Raw genomic sequence first — 19,569 nt, forward strand, 5'->3', positions numbered from 1 at the left:
TCTTCCTCTACGCCTCCTACCTGGCAACTCTAAACACAGCATCCTGGACATGTCCGAACCATCTCAGTCTGGCCTCTATGACTTTTATCTCCAAGATCTCTAACATGTAATGTCCCTCTGATGTACTTGTTCCTGATCCTATCCATCCTGGTCACTCCCAATGAGAACCTCAGCATCCCCATCTTTGCTACCGCCAGTTCTGCTTCCTGTCTTTTCCTCAGTGATGCTGTCTCCAGACCAAACAACATGGCTGGTCTCACCACAGTTTTGTAGAACAGTTAAGCAAACTCCCATGTACCCTCCAGTACCCTTGCAAGGCTCTAGAGCAGAGCTGGTCCAGTATTCTGAGACCAGGGCAAAAACCACACATTGCACCTCTTGTAGTTGAGGTTGTACCTTTCTCTCAAGCACACTGGAATAGCCTTTCCCGGGGTTGGGGGGGATGGGGGATGGGGGGGGGGGGGGGGGCTGAGGAATGTCAACACAAAGACTATAAGGATTGTGTACATGTGAGGTACTTCAGTGGATCTTTTATTAGTAAGCATGTTCAATTCCATTGTCAATGCACTCAAACAACAAACTATTCAGAGTCGTGTAAATTGAACAGATGCTCACTTTTATTTCTTTAGTTTGATCAAATATATATACGTATATATATACCTATATAAGATTATATATATATATATATCACCATATCACCAGTTTGCAAGTGATATTATACAGTTTTCAGTAATTTATCTGCACATCTTTTATATTACAAGCTTAGTGACTGAAGGTCATAGCATCCACTGAAGAATAAACATATTCCCTGCGCCTTTTCAGTCAAACTGAAGGGCAAACGACCTCATTGGAAACAGCAAGCAAACTTATCATCTTATTAAATAAATCCCCCCCCAAAAAACGTGATCCTATCACGCTTTGTTACCAATATCCTTGTAGAGAACCATTGAAACCACCATGGCAGCAATCTAGAAAACACAACCACAAAAGTGATGATTATGGACGTCATCCAGGTTGGAATTCCAAATTCCAAAAATGTGTAAAGCATTTAAATTGCTAAAGGTACTGCATGCTTGCTGTGTGTTTTTTTTTTTTTTGTACCTCAAGAGCGGCAATCCCGAGCGCCACGACTGCAACTATCAAAGCATTTTCCTCAATCAGCTGCAGCAGTTTTTTGAAGCAGCCATCAACCAACTGGGGGAAGCAGACCACATGTTCAAGCAAAACAATGAACCCCAAAAAACAAGCGTGCACGATGGCGATCATGTACCTGAAGATGTGCGGCTGTTTCTGCTGCCGCTTCGCTGCACATGCCACCGACGTCTGTCCCGTTGCAACACTGGGATGGATAGGATCCGTTGTTTTGGATGTAGAAAGGTGAGCTGTAGAAGTCGGTGTAGTTCGTGTATCCGCAGCACTGAAACTGTTAGGAAGCCATTAGAACATAAACCCAGAACATGACTTAGAAGTACAGTAAACCTCGGATATATCGGATTCAATTGTTCCCACTGGTTTTGTCCGATATAAGCGAAATGTCCGTTTTACGCATATATCGGATTTATATCCGGTATATGCGTAAATCGGATTTTATCCGTTATAAAAAGGCACTTCCTTGACTATGTTTCCAATGTACCTGGACGCGCAGGCAACGCTGCAAACGCTGCAAACGCTGCAAACGCTGCAAACGCTGCAAACGCTGCAAATGACGTCGTATAGCGGCCTGTCACGATTCGGCGAATCGGAGCGCCACGATGCGGCCATCCGATATATGCGAGGGAAATTTAATGGACATGCATTGGAACGGGACTGGAGATTTTGTCCGAAATAGGCGAAATCCGTTATAAAAAATCCGATATATGCAATGAATTTTTATTGGAAATGCATTACAGAAAAATCGGTTCTTTTTTATCTGTCCGTTGTGAGCGAATTTCCGATATATCCGAGTCCGATATATCCGAGGTTTACTGTAGTACTCTCCCGAGGGGCCTCCTACCCCTTCCATGGTGGTGGTCCACAGAGACGTCAGGCTCTCGTCGCTTCCAAACTTAGCACGGAGGCCTTTTCGGACTTCGGTCTCGAGGTTGTCAAAGAGATCTTCAGCCTGGAGAGGAATGACAAAAACTCCTAAAACATCTAATGGTCACATTCAAGTTTGTCAGTGTGCACGTACCACATCCTTAAAAACGAGCAGCACCACGGCTCCGGCCACCTCGATGATGAATATTATCAGTACAATACTGAAGAACTGAAGGAAGACAATATGGTCAATAATACTGTATATGTTACACTGTATCTTATTATTGCTGCACCATTCCTATATTTTAAATAATTCATTCTTTTTCTACCGCTTTTCCTCACGAATGGAGCTGGAGCCTATCCCAGCTGTCTTCGGGCAAGAGGCGAGGTACACCCTGGACTGGTCGCCGGCCAATCACAGGGCACATATAGACAAACAACCATTCACACTCACATTCATACCTATGGACAATTTGGAGTCACCAATTAACCTAGCATGTTTTTGGAATGTGGGAGGAAACCGGAGTACCCGGAGAAAACCCACGCATGCACGGGTAGAACATGCAAACTCCACACAGAGATGGCCGAGGGTGGAATTGAACCCTGGTCTCCTAGCTGTGAGGTCTGCGCGCTAACCACTAGACCGCCGTGCCGCCCATTTTAAATAATTACATCAAATAAAAGTAAAATAAAGTAAAATAAAAGTTAGCGCACAGGCCACACAGCTAGTAGAGTAACATTTGAGTATCATACAAAGGTGTACGTGTTTGATGCTCACCAACAGAAGCATGCACCTGCTCTCCCTCATGGCGCCGCAGCATCCCAGGAAGCCGATGACCAGCAGTATGGCCCCGACTGCAATGAGCAGGTAGGCGATGTTGGCCACCTGGGATATCTCTGATGGAAGTTCTTCCACACTATCCAGTATTCCCATGAAGGAATTGCTGTCCACCTTTACCCAAATGCCCACGCCCAGGATGGCAGCACCTGCTAACTGAAAGACAACACCTGGATGGCATCTGAAATTTTTCACCATTTTAATCAATATTAGGGGTGGCCTGATTGGTCCAGATATCAATACATCGATAGCAAGTGTAATATCAGTATATAGACGCTAACGTGATAAGATTGCTATTTTCAGTTATCCCAGCTGTCTTTGGGCGAGAGGCAGGGTACACCCTGGACTGGTCGCTAGCCAATCACAGAGCACATATAGACAAACAACCATTCACACTCACATCGCCAATTAACCTAGTTCTAGAGTATTCATTTTTACAAATATTTGACATTTTTTGTTGTGTTGTTCATTTTGTTATTGTTATTAATTATTGTTACAAATACAATTATTTTGGTGTTTTTCCTGTGTTTCATGGCATCATTCATCCATCCATTTTCAATGCCACTTATCCTCACTAGGGTGGCAGGGGTATGCTGGAGCCTATCCCAGCTGTCTTCAGGAGAGAGGCGTGGTACACCCTGGACTGGTGGAATTATTCAATTCATTTTCTACCACTTATCCTCACCAGGGTTGCAGGCGTGCTGGAGCCTATCCCAGCTGTTTTCGGGTGAGAGGCGGGGTACACCCTGGACTGGTGGAATCATTCAATTCATTTAGTCATTCATTTTCTACCACTTGTCTTCAAGAGGGTTGCAGGCGTGCTGGAGCCTATCCCAGCTGTTTTCGGGCGAGAGGCGGGGTAAACTCTGGACTGGTGGAATCATTCAATCCATTCATTCATTTTCTACCGCTTATCCTCACGAGGGTCGCAGGCGTGCTGGAGCCTATCCCAGCTGTCTTTGGGCAAGAGGCGGGGTACACCCTGGACTGGTGGAATCATTCAATTTATTCATTCATTTTCTACCACTTGTCTTCAAGAGGGTTGCAGGCGTGCTGGAGCCTATCCCAGCTGTTTTCGGGTGAGAGGCGGGGTACACCCTGGACTGGTGGAATCATTCATTTTCATTTTCTACCACTTATCCTCACGAGGCTCGTTGGTGTGCTGGAGCCTATCCCAGCTATCTTTGGGCAAGAGGCGGGGTACACCCTGGACTGGTGGAATCATTCAATCCATTCATTCATTTTCTACCGCTTATCCTCACGAGGGTCACAGGCGTGCTGGAGCCTATCCCAGCTGTCTCTGGGCAAGAGGCGGGGTACACCCTGGACTGGTGGAATCATTCAATTTATTCATTCATTTTCTACCACTTGTCTTCAAGAGGGTTGCAGGCGTGCTGGAGCCTATCCCAGCTGTTTTCGGGTGAGAGGCGGGGTACACCCTGGACTGGTGGAATCATTCAATTCATTTAGTCATTCATTTTCTACCACTTATCCTCACGAGGGTCGCGGGCGTGCTGGAGCCTATCCCAGCTGTCTTTGGGCAAGAGACGGGGTACACCCTGGACTGGTGGAATCATTCAATTCATTCATTCATTTTCTACCGCTTATCCTCACGAGGGTCGCAGGTGTGCTGGAGCCTATCCCAGCTGTTTTCGGGCGAGAGGCGGGGTACACTCTGGACTGGTGGAATCATTCAATCCATTCATTCATTTTCTACCGCTTATCCTCACAAGGGTCGCGGGCGTGCTGGAGCCTATCCCAGCTGTTTCCAGGTGAGAGGCGTGGTACACCCTGGACTGGTGGAATCATTCAATGATCTTGAAAATTGTCCAAGTAAAAAATATCAGTATTAGTATTGGTATCTGCTATAGTATCCATGTATTTACTTTGTATCGGATTGTTCCCAACATTTGCAGTATCTCCCACACCTGATGAATATGGTTTGTTATCTTGCATGTTATTGTTTTATTGAATGCATTCATCAAACAGTTGAGTTACTTAAAGGGGGGCCTATTATACCTTTTCCAATTTTCTGAATTATAAATGTTATAATGTTGTATTCTTGCGCCAGATAGGTTAACAATGCTAACCTATCTGGCTAACCTACCTAGGTTCGCACATTTGGAAGTGAGCACTGAAAGAAGTATTTAATGTCTCTACACGCTCGGTTTTACAGTGTTCTCCTGACGTCAGTGCGATCCCGACTTCCTTATACGGGCTGCAGATTGCCTGTGCTCAGTAAACACGGATATAGGTATCCGGGAATCCTTGGGAGCGCTTGGGATGGTGACCAATCACAGTGGAGTAAATTAAACACACTGAAGAGGTGTATAATCCGGAAGATCTAAAAAGCTTTCTGTGTGGGTTATTGTGTATAGCTGCTCTATAGGAGTCCAGTATTGTATTGGATCTCATCAGATTGTGTGAATGGAAAAAATAAAGTGTGTCAGTGTACTTATGTTATGGTGTACACACACTTCACCACCACCCGCTCATAACTTACAAAGATGGTACCATTGAAGATGAACATCATCAGTTTGAGGAATCCTGTGCAACACATCTTGGTGGATATTTTTTACACTGTTGAAAAAGAAAAAAAAAAGTTTTGTTAGCCCGGCAGGAAGCAAGGGGTGGTACGCACCCAGTGTGTATAACATGAGGCGCCTTCAACATGGCTCACATTTGCTTTAGTTAGACATTAACCAGTCAAAGTAGCAGAGAGCCTTTGCTAAGTTTCAGTAAAAGTCACTCTAAACAGTCTTGTTTGTATCTAGTAGAAGTAATCCCAAGCAGAATCAATCAATGGAAAAAGTCCCTACACCGACATTTTATTAGCCTATGATTTGTTTAATAATTAAGATGCTGGCAGTACAAAGGTATCTTTTTTTCCACTCTCTCATATCATGTAGACAAAAGTTCTCTTATTCAATTGGCCATTGATAGCATGGTTACTTAATGACGCAGAAGCAAAGGCATCATTCAGTTACTCTGCAGGTAGCACAGAGAGGGGGGGGGGGGCATAAAACACACAACACACCTTGTTTACCAGCCAGACACACCTTTGTTACCCTCTGGTCCTTGCATGAGGTCTTCGGTAGTTATCTTTTTTATCTTCCTTATTGCTGCTCTGACTCACATCAGCGACCTACTAGGTAAATTTATTCCCGAAAGACAATAAAATAGACACTATTCTACGTCGTCAGCATTGGAATTCATTCGAGGGTAGAACAAACAGTAGCCGATATAATAAAAACATGAACTTCCTGGGGGGCGGCACGGCAGTCTAGTGGTTAGCACGCAGACCTCACAGCTAGGAGACCAGGGTTCAATTCCACCCTCAACCATCTCTGTGTGGAGTTTGCATGTTCTCCCCGTGCATGCGTGGGTTTTCTCCGGGTACTCCGGTTTCCTCCCACATTCCAAAAACATGCTAGGTTAATTGGCGACTCCAAATTGTCCATAGGTATGAATGTGAGTGTGAATGGTTGTTTGTCTATATGTGCCCTGTGATTGGCTGGCGACCGGTCTAGGGTGTACCCCGCCTCTCGCCCGAAGACAGCTGGGATAGGCTCCAGCACCCCCGTGACCCTCGTGAGGAAAAAGCGGTAGAAAATGAATGAATTAATGAATTAATGAACTTCCTGGGAAAACTTGAAATATCATTCAACTGTACTTAAAAACAGTTTTAATTCATTCGTTCATTCATTTTCTACCGTTTATCCTCACGAGGGTCGCGGGGGTGCTGGAGACTATCCCAGCTGTCTTCGGGCGACAAGACAAACAACCATTCACACTCACATTCATACCTATGGACAATTTGGAGTCGCTAATTAACCTAGCATGTTTTTGGAATGTGGGAGGAAACCGGAGTACCCGGAGAAAAAACCCACGCATGCACGGGTAGAACATGCAAACTCCACACAGAGATGGCCGATGTTGGGATTGAACTTGAGTCTCCTAGCTGTGAGGTCTGCGCGCTAACCACTCGACCGCCGTGCAGCCCAGTTTTAATTCGCTATGAATAAATATTAGGACCACTACAAACTATCACAACAAAAAAATGAAGAAAAAAAAAATCAACCTACATGGATGTGAAAAAGTGATTGCCCCCTAAACCTAATAACTGGTTGGGCCACCTTAGTGGCAACGAAGGTTTTCCAGCATGAAGCGCCTTTTTAAGGTCATGCCACAGCATCTCAATAGGACTCAGGTAAGGACTTTGATGAGACCCCTTGACAGTTTTCATGGTCACCAACAGACGGGCAGACATTCTCCTTCAGGGTTTTTGACAGCAAAATTCATGGTTTCATTTATCACAGGAAGTCTTCCAGGCAGCAAAACAGCCCCAGATCATTACACTACCACCACCATATTTTACTGTTGGTATGATTTTCTTTTTCTGAAATGTGGTTAATTTTACACCACATGTAATGGGACACAGACCTTCCATAAAGTTAAACTTTTGTCTCTTCTGTCCTAGAGGTTTCGAAGATCATCAATATATTCATTCATTCATTCATTCATTTTCTACCGCTTATCCTCGGCAATTAACCTAGCATGTTTTTGGAATGTGGGAGGAAACCGGAGTACCCGGAGAAAACCCACACATGCACGGGGAGAACGTGCAAAATCCACACAGAGATGCCAGAGGTTGGAATCAAACTTGGGTCATTTTGGCAGGCCATTTTTGCCCAGTGTCTTTCTTATGGTGGAGTCATGAACACTGACCTTAACTGAGGATGTTGTTGTGGGGTCTTTTGTGACCATGGCCGGTCAATCCTGGGAAGGTTCACCACTGTTTCATGTTTTCGACATTTGTGGATTATGGTTCCCTCTGTGGTTCACTTGAGTCTCAACACTTTAGAAATGGCTTTATAACCTTTTCCACACTGATTGATCTCAGTCAGGTTTTAACGGGGGGGGGGGGTCAATCACGTTTTCACACTTTTTTCACTTAATAATACAAAGTTTCATTTAAAAATAGCATTTTGAGTTTGATATTTAAATATAAATATATTATATATATATATATATATGCAGAATATATATTTTTTCTACTATATATACTAATATATTTTTCTACTACTATATACATATATTTTCTTCTACTTTATATATTTAGCAGCACATTGTGCTACAATATTTAATATTAATTTAGTAACAACACATTGTGCGTCACTAAATTACAAAAAAAATGGTTTGATGATATTTTGTTTGATGATATTGTGATGGAATAAAAAATACAAAAACATCGTTCCAATACTGTGAGGAAAAAGTTGTAAAGTTACGAGAACAAACCTGTAATGTTATAGCAGAAACAAAATATTTATATATCTCCCAAAAAAGCTGTAAAGCTGTAATATTACACAAAAAAATCTTAACACAATATAACAGAAATACGTTGTAATGTAATGTTAAATCTGTTTTAAAAAATGTTGTTCTTTCTCGCCAAGAAGGTCAAAGGTGAGATTATAGGACATAACGTTACAGCACATCCTTTGGTGTCACTCAAACAAGGCCCTTTGGGGCATATTTTGTTGATATCTGTGGCCTGCTATGATATGCTGTGATGTATAATATCAGCATTAAATAGTTTGTTTGTGTTTCACCTGAGCGACACTATAATAATAAAAAATAAAAATAACTAATAAAAGCACGCATCTCCAAATGCATTATTTGACTTTGGAAAACAAATGCGAAATTGCATGTTTTTCATTGAACAATATCCACGTGGAGATCAAATATAATTGGTTTATGCAGTGCACTACTGTAAAAAATTAAATCCATTACTTATTTAGTTATTTCAATCAGTTCCAACCAACTCAAAGTGACATGTTCATCCAGTAATATTAACAGAAAAGTTCTGTCCACCAACCAAATAGGAGCGGATCACCTGAGCAACTTTTAAATGACAAATAAATGAAATGGAGCTCATACCTGTGCTGCAGTGACGTCCGTTAAGCAATCAGGATTGTGCGACAATGTGCTTCCGTGTCTTCTTTTATCTTCTCTCCAGTTTCACACATACACTCATAGACACATAGCATGCAGATAGAGACCAAAAGGAGGAGTTCATGGCCTGCACGTCACTGACTTTTTTCCTTTCCTGGCAGATAAGCAACATTTCCGAGGGGTCAAAGTCCCTTCAGACATGGCAACCTTTATGACCAACCACATGGATTTACAGCCGATGCAGGTTCAAAATAGAAAAATACGGTCTTCGATTAATGATTTCTTATCTGTAAACATCAACAACAACAGGGTCATTTCACAAAGGCCAACTTAACTGAGGAAACCTTACAAATAACAGGCTAAGTTAGCGTCAAACTGTCCAATACAGCATTGACAACCTGGAAGCAGCACTGATATCAAACTCATGGTAAAATGGTAACTGTTAATGGTAAAATAGTAACATTTCATGGTAAAATGAGCTTAACCGAGTACCTGAAGCTGCATGTGGCATGATCCGTCTGTGTCCGTAAATGTCTTTTCTTTCACAGAAGTCACTTTCCAAAGGCTCTTTGTGAACAAAGTAGAAAGAGATGATTTCCCAAAAGATGTTGCAATAATGCAACATCACAGCAAGTGGGGCAAAATCAAAGCTACACATAAAAAGAGTCTAAAGATATAGTAGAAATAGACATGCATGGAAAAATGGGGTGATGTTTACATCATTGCAATCTAAGAATGGGCATTTAACTAAACTAAATGTATGATATGAATACAATCATATTGTATTAACAATACAATTGAACACTATCCATCTAGCCATCCATTTTCTACATTGCTTATTAGGGTCGCTGGGGTATGCCGGAGCCTATCCCAGCTGTCTTTCGGCGAGAAGCAGGGGTACACCCTGGACTGGTCACCAGCCAATCACAGGGCAAATATAGAATGAATGCCTGAATGAAGACCCTGCTTTCAGTTCATACTATACTATGCCGGAATAAAAATCAACTTTGTGTGATATATTACATCATTTATTTGAAAAAGACATGCTGCAAAGCGCCCCTTAGTTTTCTTTAAAAAGGCACTAATTAAAGTGGCAAGGGAAGTATTGTACTGTAATTAACCATTTACTAGAAGAAAAAAACCCCACCAACCATTCCAAAAACAATTACAACTTCCTGGATCGTGGAATGACCTTGAAGGTTTGATTGAGAAGTTAGTGAGGCCGTTTCCTCCTAAGGATGTCAGGAGACAACAGTCACAGTGATGCACCTTCTTAAACCAGCCACAAGGGGGTAGCATTACACAGGTACATAGACTCAGTGAGGCTCATGCTCAGGTTTGGTCCATTGGTTTGCCTGCTACCACGTTGATAGGAAATGATAACTAGAAGGGGGAGAAAGGTAAAAGGCACGTGTTCTCAAAGCAGCTCTTTGGCATACCAGTGTAACAGTCACGTTTAAATAAAGAAGAATAGATGAAGCATTGGTAGACAAGCGTAGTATTCTGTGTGTGTGTGTGTGTGTGTGTGTGCGTGCATGCTGGAGTGTATGGAATTCCACTGTTAATTATCAGCATGCACAGCCTCCCGAGATGCTGCGGGGTGTGTCCTTCAGGCCAGCTCCCTTGTGATTGGCCGATGGAGAGGCATCACTGTTGACGTTCTCGTTCATCTTCTCGCAGATGACGTCCACCAGCTTGTCGAAAACCTGCTTCACGTTGATGTTGTCTTTCGCGCTGGCCTCAAAGAATTGGAAGCCTACAATAAAGAGAACAGGAACAGGAAATATGACAAATTTAAATAATCATTTCCAATTTTATGAATTTTGCACTTTTTTTTTTAAAGGGGACTTGCTATGCTCATTTTTGGCCCTTTGTATTGAGTTGTGGACTCCTATAGAGCAGCTAAATACAATAAAGTGCACAAAAAGCTTTCTAGCTCATCCAGATCCTGATTTATCTGCTTTCTCTACTGAAGTTGCTACCTAGCTTTATGTTAGCGTGCCAACTGTTAGCATGTTAGCTTCCCGCTTATCTCATTAGGGTTTTGAAATAATACCTGGCTCCTAAGATCGGTGTATAATCCTTACTTATCTACTTTAGCCAGTTTGCTGCTGAAGTTGCTATATTGTTATATGTTAGCATACTGACTGTTATCATGCTAGCAATCTACCTCTCTCATTACTGTTTTGAAATAGTACATGGCTACAAAGATTGGTTCATATTCCTTACTTATCTGCTTTAGCCCTTTCTTTACTCAAGGTGCTATCTTGCTATATTTTATTTTTTTATTTTTTTATTTTTTATTTTACAGCCGACCAACTGTTAGCATGGTAGCATTCTACTTGTCTCAGTAGTGCTTTGAAATAGTGCTTGCTTTAGCCCTTTCTCTACTCAAGTTGCTATCTAGCTTTATGTTAGCATGCCAACTGTTAGCATGTTATCATTCTGCTCATCTCATTAGGGTTTTGAAATATTACCTAGCTACTAAGATTGGTGTATAATCCTTACTTATCTACTTTAGCAATTTTGCTACTCAAGTTGTTATCTTGCTATATGTTGGCATAATGACTGTTAGCATGCTAGCATTCTACATCTCTCATTGCTGTTTTGAAATAGAACATGGCTTCAAAGATTGGTTCATATTCCTTATCTGCTTGTCTCAGTAGTGTTTTGAAAAAATATTTGCTTTAGCCCTTTCTCTATTGCTATCTAGCTTTATGTTAGCATGCCAACTGTTAGTATGTTATCATTCTGCTTATCTCATTAGGGTTTTGAAATATTACCTAGCTACTAAGATTGGTGTATAATCCTTACTTATCTACTTTAGCCATTTTGCTACTCAAGTTGCTATCTTGCTATATGTTAGCATAACATGTTAGCATTCTACCTCTCTCGTGCTACTTCTCTCATTACTGTTTTGAAATAGTACATGGCTGCAAAGATTGGTTTATATTCTTTACTTATCTGCTTTAGCACTTTCTTTACTCAAGGTGCTATCTTGCTATATTTTAGCCGACCAACTGTTAGCATGGTAGCATTCCACTTGTCTCAGTAGTGTTTTGAAAAAGTATTTGCTTTAGCCCTTTCTCTACTCAAGTTGGTATCTAGCTTTATGTTAGCATGCCAACTGTTAGCATGTTAGCATTCTGCTCATCTCATTAGGGCTTTGAAATATTACCTAGCTACTAAGATTGGTGTATAATCCTTACTTATCTACTTCAGCCATTTTGCTACTCAAGTTGCTGTCTTGCTGTATGTTAGCATAATGAATGTTAGCATGTTAGCATTCTACCTCTCTCATTACTGTTTTGAAATAGTACATGGCTGCAAAGATTGGTTTATATTCCTTACTTATCTGCTTTAGCACTTTCTTTACTCAAGGTGCTATCTTGCTATATTTTAGCCGACCAACTGTTAGCATGGTAGCATTCCACTTTGGATTTGGCTGCAAAAAACAAAACAAAACACAGTTGAACTAAAAATCTGCCACACAACGGCACTGTTATTAAACTGAAAAGGTAGACATCAAAAATGGATGAAAGAAAAAAAATAAGATAAAAAATGCCATGCCACTGGTGCACACTGACCTAGCTCCTTCGCGAGTCTCTCCGCCTCCTCAGTGGGGACCTGTCTGTCTTCCTCCAAGTCCAACTTATTGCCCACCAGGACCACCTGGGCGTTGTCCCACGAGTATGTCTTGATCTGTGTTCCCCTGGGAACCAAATACACATTCTTTACAATACATAATTCATAATACATGAATGTATATAGAAATATTATATGAGGTGATTACCAGTCTTGCACAGAGAGGAAAGACTCCTGGCTTGTGATGTCATATACGAGGAGGAAGCCCATGGCTCCTCTGTAGTAAGCTGTGGTGATGGTGCGGTAGCGCTCTTGGCCCGCAGTGTCCTGTCAACACAAATAGAAAGTCGACAACTCCAAGTTTGCCCAATCACTAATGGAAAGAAACGTAAACTATTGAAGTTTCAATAGTTATATATGCCAAACTGTGTCTTTCTTCTTGTTTCTACCATTGCCGTCTTCTTATTACAAGCCAGGGAACCATTGACATTATTTTGAAGGTGTTATTTGAGGTACTTCTATTGAGCAAGTATGTAATGGTAATGGTTTTATTTCATTTGAACATGCATCAGATTACAATTGAACGCATCACATAATCAGTTCACAGTTCCACAAGTCCAAAAGGAGTAGGAAGAAGCAAAGCTTATTAAATCCTACCCCTCCATCTGGTACTTTTACAATCAGTAACTGTTAACATTTGTTCACTTCCTGCTTTCCTAATATAGTTTTAGTTTTTTTTTAAATGTGTTCTTATTTTTAATTTTATTTTTGTCACGTACCAAAGTACGAGGTGATATGACCATACAGTGACATAATGAGTACCATAGTAAGTGTCAATATAGTGATATGTATAGCACATCATGACTGGTTCAAGACTCTTATGTGTATGTAATAATAATAATAATACATTTTATTTGTATAGCGCTTTTCAAAATACTCAAAGACACTTTACAGAAAAATGGAGTTGAATAAAAACAGTGTAAAATATACGTTAAAATACAACATTCATTTGTTTATACACAGTTAAAACATGAGTAAAAGCGGGGCGGGGCACAGCAGTCAGGTATAAAAAGTTAGACATTAAAAACAGATTTAAAGAGGTGGGTTTTTAGTTGTTTTTTGAAACTGGGAGGGTCGGGGCAAGCGCGGAGTGAATTGTGTATTGTGTATTGTGGATGTCGTTTGTATTGACATGGCGCTGCACTGTAAAAACTTGTGGTTTTATTATTTGGATCTTCTGAAAGGAAGCGTACACTTGGTAATCTCCACAAGGGAAGGTGAATGATTTACTGTGGACTCAAGTAAAGCCCTCCAAACAGGAGACAATGTTGCACCACCCAAAGCACACCAGGATATACAGTGCAGTACACTCCCTGCTTTTTGGCTTGGCCCCATGGCCCGGCATCAATATTTCACAAATATGAGCATGTTATTTGTCTTCTTTATGTGCAGTCTGCGGGGAAACGTGTGTCATCATGCGGAGGCACAGTAGACTTAAACAGATGAATTTAATATGCTGTGCCTTTATGAAAAGTAATGCAAATGCGTTAATGTTTGGCGCTAACAAAATGAATGTTTTCAGCGGCCCCATGAAACCCATTGAAGCTCCTCTTCATGTAACACAACTTTATCATCGCTCCCGATGTGCACAGAATGCTTGCTTGCTGAATACATTACAATAAAGGAGGAAAAAAGAATGTATTGCTTTCATCTAACAGGAGTGCTGTGAGTGAGGCGAGTCTGTCCTGGTGGGTGTCGGGCTGCATTGTAAGCGCGTTCGGCCCCCGCCAGCTCAAAGCCATGCATATTTCATGAAGTGTACTGTCTGGGGACCGTGTTAAACATCAACTAGCATTAACGCTGCCGCGTGAGAAATGACTTGATGCCATATGCATGCCAGCCAAGCCGGGGTGAGGGGAAAGCGTGCACTGTGTGTGTTGACAATGGTCTCCAAGCCTCTGAGGCTGAATTCGACAACCTTTTAACCTCAGCTTTTATTAGTTTAAGTGAATTTACAGCACTGACATTTAAAAGGCTGCCCTTTTTCTAACAATTTTGTTGATATAATATCTGTCAAATTTGCTTTCCTTGGAGAATTATGTTCATCTGCTAGTAGGTCTTAGTAGGAATACAGCGAAAAGGGAAAAATAATCATGCAATGAGAAAGTCAAAATTTTAATTTTCTCGGGAAAGCTAACTATATGTTGCCGGTAACATTACCACTTTGTTCTTGTTACTTTATCACTTTATCGTCTTTATTTTGCAACTTTTTTATTTTGAGCTTTTCTTTACTAGAGAAGTGCCAATTACATTGCAAAGGTAGTGTGGGTCGATCCAATCAGTCAATGAATTTATTAATCAATTATACAATTAATTGACAACTACTTTGGTATTTCATTAATAGTTTTTTATATCCTCTGATTTCAGCCTCTCAAATGAGAATATTTTTTTGGTGATCCATGAAAGTAAACCTATATTTGTGCTTTTGGCAAAGAAAGACATTCAAACACAGCAACTTTGACTTTGGAAAACAGTTATGGACGTTTTTGCCTTGTTTTCTTATATGTTGCCGACCAAACCACAAACTGTTTGTGTTTGGTTCATATCGATTTATCGATAACCGGTTGCTTGATTAATTGAAACAACAAGCTTCAGATTAATCGACTAAGATAGTAGTCGATAGTTGCGGCCCTTGTATCAATGTAAACAAATGATGTTCTTCTGAATATGTATGCCGTACAGCGGTAACAGTCTTGGAAACATGAATATTTTTCCAAAAGTGGGTTTCCATTTTTTTTACTTTTCCATACCTAGAAATTTACAAAGTCGAATTGGATAATATTCATACTTGTGCAGGCAACCTGTTTATTCTTCATGTAATTTTATTACCAAAAAAAAAAAAAAAAAAAAAATATATATATATATATATATATATATATATATATATATATATATATATATATATATATATATATATATATATATTATAATTATAATTTTATTAAAATTCTATTATAATAAATAAATAAATGATGAATTAATATAATTATTGTATAATTTAATAATAAATTGTGATTTTTTTTCCCCCAGCATGCTTCTTTCCACATAATTTTAAGGCTTTATTCTAAATACTTTTTTTTGTTGTTTTATGGCTTTATTCACATACTTTTAAGACCATTTTTGTGGCTTCACAAGTTTCTGGTCAAATTTTATGGCTTTATTCTAATAATTTTACAGCTCCACTTTTACCAAGAACAGATAATTTGTTCCCAACATAAAAATCACACTGATTTACAGTTTCAAATAATCTGCTTGTTTTTTTTTTTAAAAGATTCGTACGTCTTTCAATTGCGTATTTTTATTGCATTTCAAATCCATGTGTGTCTACACGGTGCACTGGGGAGCTGTATGATCCCGACAGTGTGTTGTTTCATGTTTCTTTTAAATATTCATAGAGAGATCGGCTCTTTAGTAAAGCTCCAGGGCTGTGGATGTGGGGGTGAACAAAAAGGTTTGCAAGTAGATAGACCAATAAAGGAAGTGCTCTGTGTGCAGCTGTTGGAAGATGCTGCAACAAAACTAGCTCACACTGTCATGGCCATTAAAAACTGAATTAAACATACACATAAATGTATAAAAGTATGAATGTGTTCTTGTCCTTTGACATTATCAGTGTTGATTTCCTTAGTGGCCATGTGCATTGGTGTTGCTTTTGGGCGTCATAGATCAGCCTTAGCTTTTGAGAGCCAGTTTATTAGAGCGAAATATGTAAGGAAAATAAGTTGTTGGCATCTACACGTAGCGTGTGTCTTCTGCTTTTTTGCGGAATTTGACTCACACTGAAAGCAGTAAAGCTATGTTCACACTGCAGGTCAATTCCAATTCATTTGCTGGTTTGTGACCTGTGTCAGTGTGAAGAGTACAATTTGAATTCTAAAAAAAACTCCTTATGTATCCAAGCTGCTGCGAGCTGAACGGTGAGATTACATATATCAAACCCATATGTCATTAAAAGGCATGTTATATGGTGCGAGACTTGGATAAAAGGTACTCACCAATGGAAACATCAGAAAATTATTTTTAAAAATTGTCATTTTTTTTGTGTGACTTGAACAACCACATAAAAGATCTGATTTCAACAACAAAAAAAAAATCTGAATTGGACATTATAACCATGTGTCGCCACTTGTCAAAGCAGTGGTTCACTTCTTGTTACACTTAAAAATGTTCCAATACACCTGCGCCTTAAGATTATTGGTTTTATATATTAGTGTAGTTCACTATTATAGCAGTGATTAACTTACTTGTACACACAGAATGTTACAATTGTACTGCCTCTATGGTTAAAAAAAAGGTTTTAAAGTGACGACAGTTGCGGTTCCATCCCCTATCTCAGGGATTCTTAACCTTTTTGACGTTGAGGCCCGATGTTTCCAGTGCAGAGTGGCCCGGGGCTCATTCAATATTAACACTATATAGATTTAATTGAGCTCATTAATTTGTTTTCAATAATAAATCAAATCCACTCACAGTTTACCAAGCCACCAAGCTAAAACCATATGTTGATCTTCCTCCATATACAACGTCGTACTTGATGAAGTCAGGATTGTACTCAATTTTGTCTTTTTGTGGGAGCTGACACCACTTTTGTCTTCATTTTTTCGTTTTAAAAACGTATCCAGTGCTAGTTGTAGTTGAATGTCTTCTTCTGATCTTTTGTAAGCTTGTTAAACAACTGACTGACACATAATCGCCACCATCTGGTCGGAAGCTGCACTGTAACTTAGCATCTAATGGATAACATACAGTAGCATAACGGCTAGACTATTTCTGGTGTCTTCAGTTGATAACCTACTACGCAGTCCCACGGCCCTTGCGGCCCACTGGTGCAAAACTCAAAAGTTTTTTGCATCCCTAAAGGTGGCGCTTGGGGCCCAAGTTTGGGCCGCGGCCCTATGGTTAAAAATCACTATACCCTATCCGATCGTAAATATCGAAATCATGTTATCGGGGGCTCACCCAGATCTGTAGCTTGATGCGCTTGTCGTTCCTGTAGATGGTCTTGACTTTGAAGTCGATGCCCACTGTGCTGACAAATGCCGACGTGAAGGAGTTGTCCGTGTAGCGGAACAAGAAGGACGTCTTCCCCACGCTGCTGTTCCCGATGAGCAGCAGTTTGAACATGTAGTCAAAATTTTGGTCGGCTGCGTCTCTCTCTTCGCGGCCTGCTCCTGAATCTCTGGCTGATGCCATCTGTTTGGTTCAAACAAAATGATGATGAATATCCTGTGTTATAAGTTACATAAGCAAATGAGTGTAACATCCAATAATATACGTCATTAATAACAAATTGGGCTGCACGGCGGTCGTGTGGTTAGCGCGCAGACCTCACAGCTAGGAGACCCGAGTTCAATTCCACCCTCGGCCATCTCTGTGTGGAGTTTGCATGTTCTCCCCATGCATGCGTGGGTTTTCTCCGAGTATTCCGGTTTCCTCCCACATTCCAAAAACATGCTAGGTTAATTGGCGACTCCAAATTGTCCATAGGTATGAATGTGAGTGTGAATGGTTGTTTGTCTATATGTGCACTGTGATTGGCTGGCCACCAGTCCAGGGTGTACCCCGCCTCTCGCCTGAAGACAGCTGGGATAGGCTCCAGCACCCCCGCGACCTTTGTGAGGATAAGCGGTAGAAAATGAATGAATGAATGAATTAATAAATTATATTTTTAGAATACAGTACGGGGCCAATAACGGCTCCTGCGCCGCACTTTGTACACTCCTGGTGTGCCGTTTTTCGTTTTACAAAAGTCCACCACAAATACATTTGGCGCTAACTTTTCGCCCACGCTTGCAAGAGAGTGTTAGGCATCTGGTTCGCCCCTGCACTCACCTAACCAACTAACCTTTAGTTTTTTGGGAGCAAAGTGTTGCAAATGTTCTTGCCTTATACAACGTGTATTGTGATTTGCCTGAATATAAATAAGAATCTTGACTGGGGAGTATGGGGGATAGGTCTAAAAAGGTCCACAATGTCGTGTTGAAGGATCGTGTCGGCTCGCTCACATATCTGAGATCCATCCAAGGTAATAGCTGAGTAAATGCTAAATGGAAGTGTTGGTTTAAAAACAATCCATCTTTCTCTCTCGCTAGGTTATAAATCATGGCCTGGGATGTGCTCCTCCTACTCTTTCTCCCTCTGTCACCCACCACTCTCGTCTGCGATTTCTCAACGTGGACTCGGAACTTATGGCACCGGTCGATGCTGAGCGGTGGGTGAAAGGCCTGTGCATCTCATCCATCATTCTTCTGACCATTCATCCACCCACCTATTCATCTTCTCCTTCATATCCATTCATCTGTTCATACCGGGTGCCATCATCCATCCTCCTCCTCCTTCCACCATCTCCAGGCATCATAAAGATGCTGAACCATGCATTCACCCTCACATCCGCCCACCTTCCTCAATCTGGCTGTCCTGCATGATTGCTGCAATCTCTCCAGGGGACCTGCATTACCGCTCCCGTCGCCACAAAGTGAGACTGTCTCAGCAAAACACACAATGACACGTTGCTCCACAACAAAGTGATGGACTTATGACACAAAACTTCTGATGTGCAGGAAGGGGAAGGTGTCGACACGTGTTACCGAGCCAACACAACTGGGCTACGTGAGTGTGTATGTGACAAGGCTTCGGGTCACAAGGGGATCAGGACACTTGTTGACGTTCACGACTAATTGAATTATTCACGCGCACAATATGACTAGAAAAGTAAAGTTACTGAACTCACACACAAGAACATGCCCGTGTTTAACAAAATAACTTTTGGGGTGGGTGTGGGGGGGGGGGGGGGTGCGTCGTCGCTACCTTGGCTGAGTCTGCTCCCTCCGTCCCGCGTCGTCCTCTACCTCCGAAGGGGGATCAGTGTGGACCGCTCCCGGATCTTTGCATGTGCTCGCTGCCGGGACGTCCACTGTGCAAGCGGTGAAGCGCGCCGTAGTGACGACGGAGAGCTTCCGGTCTGGACTTTCGAAGTAAGATCGCTATTGCAAGAGTTGAAAAACAGAACTACTTCCAATTCAAGTGTGATCAAGAGCACACACACAATAACATAATTTTTAAACGACAATTTGGGGGACTGTTGTGCAGAGACTGAACAAAACAGTGACTATTTGCTG

At 41.2% G+C, this 19,569-nt stretch overlaps 2 protein-coding genes across 4 annotated transcripts; both read right to left on the reverse strand.

Moving 5' to 3' along the window:
* Positions 1-581: 581 nt before the first annotated feature.
* On the reverse strand, positions 582-9,392 carry LOC131130284 (tetraspanin-1-like). 2 transcript variants are annotated; one of them, XM_058074513.1, is made up of 10 exons: positions 9,299-9,392; positions 8,792-8,960; positions 5,914-6,002; positions 5,358-5,434; positions 2,795-3,010; positions 2,171-2,245; positions 1,994-2,101; positions 1,271-1,423; positions 1,102-1,194; positions 582-968 (listed from the first exon to the last, which is right to left on the reverse strand). In XM_058074513.1, the coding sequence occupies exons 4-10, from the start codon at positions 5,412-5,414 to the stop codon at positions 912-914; spliced, it is 759 nt and encodes a 252-aa protein (XP_057930496.1). In that variant the 5' UTR covers positions 5,415-5,434; positions 5,914-6,002; positions 8,792-8,960; positions 9,299-9,392; the 3' UTR covers positions 582-911. The 2 variants fall into 2 exon arrangements, with proteins under 2 accessions (XP_057930496.1, XP_057930495.1); XM_058074512.1 differs by lacking the exon at positions 5,914-6,002 and having other exon boundaries at positions 583-968.
* A 408-nt stretch (positions 9,393-9,800) lies between these two features.
* On the reverse strand, positions 9,801-19,419 carry LOC131130310 (ras-related protein Rab-3D-like). 2 transcript variants are annotated; one of them, XM_058074515.1, is made up of 6 exons: positions 19,259-19,419; positions 17,411-17,644; positions 12,600-12,718; positions 12,394-12,518; positions 12,158-12,251; positions 10,505-10,562 (listed from the first exon to the last, which is right to left on the reverse strand). In XM_058074515.1, exons 2-5 carry the CDS (start codon positions 17,642-17,644, stop codon positions 12,199-12,201), a joined length of 531 nt encoding a protein of 176 aa, XP_057930498.1. In that variant the 5' UTR covers positions 19,259-19,419; the 3' UTR covers positions 10,505-10,562; positions 12,158-12,198. The 2 variants fall into 2 exon arrangements, with proteins under 2 accessions (XP_057930497.1, XP_057930498.1); XM_058074514.1 differs by lacking the exon at positions 12,158-12,251 and having other exon boundaries at positions 9,801-10,562; positions 19,259-19,417.
* Positions 19,420-19,569: the final 150 nt, after the last annotated feature.

The sequence above is a fragment of the Doryrhamphus excisus genome, chromosome 1 (assembly GCF_030265055.1).
Source record: "Doryrhamphus excisus isolate RoL2022-K1 chromosome 1, RoL_Dexc_1.0, whole genome shotgun sequence".
NCBI classification, from domain to species: domain Eukaryota; kingdom Metazoa; phylum Chordata; class Actinopteri; order Syngnathiformes; family Syngnathidae; genus Doryrhamphus; species Doryrhamphus excisus.

Bases quoted from the DNA above. Each gene is read 5' to 3' on its own strand.
- LOC131130284 (XM_058074513.1), bottom strand. From the start codon at position 5,414: ATGTGTTGCACAGGATTCCTCAAACTGATGATGTTCATCTTCAATGGT. The intron at 2,102-2,170 runs GTACGTGCACAC...ATTCCTCTCCAG, and splicing joins TGCTCGTTTTTAAGGATGTG to GCTGAAGATCTCTTTGACAA. The intron at 1,424-1,993 runs GTAGGAGGCCCC...GCTTCCTAACAG, and splicing joins GGACCACCACCATGGAAGGG to TTTCAGTGCTGCGGATACAC.
- LOC131130310 (XM_058074514.1), bottom strand. From the start codon at position 17,644: ATGGCATCAGCCAGAGATTCAGGAGCAGGCCGCGAAGAGAGAGACGCA. The intron at 12,719-17,410 runs GTGAGCCCCCGA...TTGTGTTGACAG, and splicing joins GCATCAAGCTACAGATCTGG to GACACTGCGGGCCAAGAGCG. The intron at 12,519-12,599 runs GTAATCACCTCA...TTTGGTTCCCAG, and splicing joins TTCCTCTCTGTGCAAGACTG to GGGAACACAGATCAAGACAT.